Here is a 1906-nt window from a genome sequence, read left to right on the forward strand (position 1 = left end):
CCCCCCCCCCCTATCCATTTTGTACATAACCAAAAAAAATTACCAACTTTTTTTTGACCAAGCGATGCGGCTAGGGAACAAAACGATGCGATTAGCTCAGGACAGGCTAGGGTTCGGTGAATTATCAGATAAGCCATTTTTTTCAGAATTAATTATAAATGGTGGTTATACATCACCAAGAATGAGTGATACTACAGCTACAAGTAGTGTGACGGAGGTGGCGGATGAATTAGATTCGGATGATTCGAATTCAACATGTCTCAGTCATTCGTCGTCCAGTCCTGTCAAGCAGAAACCATCAGCAGGTCAGTATTATCATGGAGTGGGGCGTACACAGGGATTGGGACTTTGGAGTAATGCCCTCCCCCCTCTCTCTAGAAATCCACTGTTTTAAATGAGTAAAGTCTGTGTAATATGCGAACATCTGTGTTAATCAAATCAAGGTTTCCAGAGTACCTTTGGTAGTCGGACATTTCCCATTTTTTTAAATCGAAAGTTACTTAAAATCTATCCATTTATCCATCCTTCCTTCTATCCATTTATCCATCTATCCTTCAATCCATCTATCCATCCTTCTATCCATTTATCCATCTATCCTTCAATCCATCTATCCATCCTTCTATCCATCTATCCATTTTTCAATCTATCCATCTATCCTTTATCCTTCTATCCATTTATCCTTCTATCCATCTATCCTTCTATCCTTTTATACTTCTATCCTTCTATCCTTCTATCCATTTATCCATCTAATAATTGTATATTACTTGAGGTCGAGTAAATGGATGTGGGTTACCGTCTGTGCATGTTCCTGTATCTTTACCTTCGCACGGACACAGGGATATTTTACATTACATATATTTTTAATTTTTGAAATATGTTTTATATAATCTTCACATCAAACATGAGTTGTAGAATTTATTATTCTTTCTTCCCGCCAGATCCATTTAATCTTGGATCCGGATCCTGGATCCGCTCTGAAAAAAAAAAAATAATAACTGGGCCTGCTTGAGTAAAAGTTCAAAATAATTTTAATGAATCTTAATCGACAGAGGTCGGAATTAATGAAATTATTATCAGAACCAGGTGTGGATAGTCTCTAGTTCAGCTATCCCCCCCCCCCCCTAGCTGTTAGTTTATAAATTATTTGTTCTAATGTATATCCATTTTGTTAGATTCAACATTATCCAAAAACTGAATATGCGCCAGACACGAGGAAAGGTTTGTTAAATGCATTTTTTGTTAGAAAGTCTAATAATTAAAATAAATTTAAAGTACATCTTAGATATTACCAGACTTTTAGGGCACTTAGTGACCCTTTTCTATAAACATTTTAAGTGTATGAATATTGTTTTTCAAGTTCATCGAAATTGTCAAGTAAAAAATTTTTCCGATTTTTCTTTAAATGTTGTAAAATATATAATTTTTTTCAAAATTTAAAAATATACATTTCAAACTTTTAACCATCCATGACCCTTCCCAGAGCTGAAACCTTTAGCATGGGATATCCTTAATCCCGATCGGTTAGGTGTATTTTGAGCTACCTCAAACATTTTGGGGTTGATCAGTGCAGCCGTTTTGGCATTGATTGGAGACAAACAAACAAACATTTTCATCAGTTATTGTGTTCTAATATTAATGTTCAACTTTCAATTTTATATTTTATTATTAGGTTATGGAGAGGCGCGGAGGGCCAGAAATGCGACTGTTCTCCAGGTTGCCTGGTCGGTTAGCTTTCCTTATCCGAGATACTGTTCCTCATTCAGCTCTTACAGCAGGTTAGCTTTCCTTATCCGAGATACTGTTCCTTATTCAGCTCTTACAGCAGGTTAGCTTTCCTTATCCGAGATACTGTTCCCCATTCAGCTCTTACAGCAGGTTAGCTTTCCTTATCCGAGATACTGTTCCT

The 1906-nt window shown here is 36.4% G+C and overlaps 1 protein-coding gene across 1 annotated transcript; it reads left to right on the top strand.

Annotated features, from left to right (window-relative positions):
- Positions 1-21: 21 nt before the first annotated feature.
- LOC111705021 (uncharacterized) lies at positions 22-1890 on the top strand. The gene is made up of 4 exons (XM_023477451.1): positions 22-305; positions 770-836; positions 1173-1218; positions 1670-1890. Exons 1-4 carry the CDS (start codon positions 65-67, stop codon positions 1778-1780), a joined length of 465 nt encoding a protein of 154 aa, XP_023333219.1. The 5' UTR covers positions 22-64; the 3' UTR covers positions 1781-1890.
- The last annotated feature ends 16 nt before the right edge of the window (positions 1891-1906 follow it).

The sequence above is a fragment of the Eurytemora carolleeae genome, unplaced genomic scaffold, assembly GCF_000591075.1.
Source record: "Eurytemora carolleeae unplaced genomic scaffold, Eaff_2.0 scaffold542, whole genome shotgun sequence".
In the NCBI taxonomy this organism is placed as follows: domain Eukaryota; kingdom Metazoa; phylum Arthropoda; class Copepoda; order Calanoida; family Temoridae; genus Eurytemora; species Eurytemora carolleeae.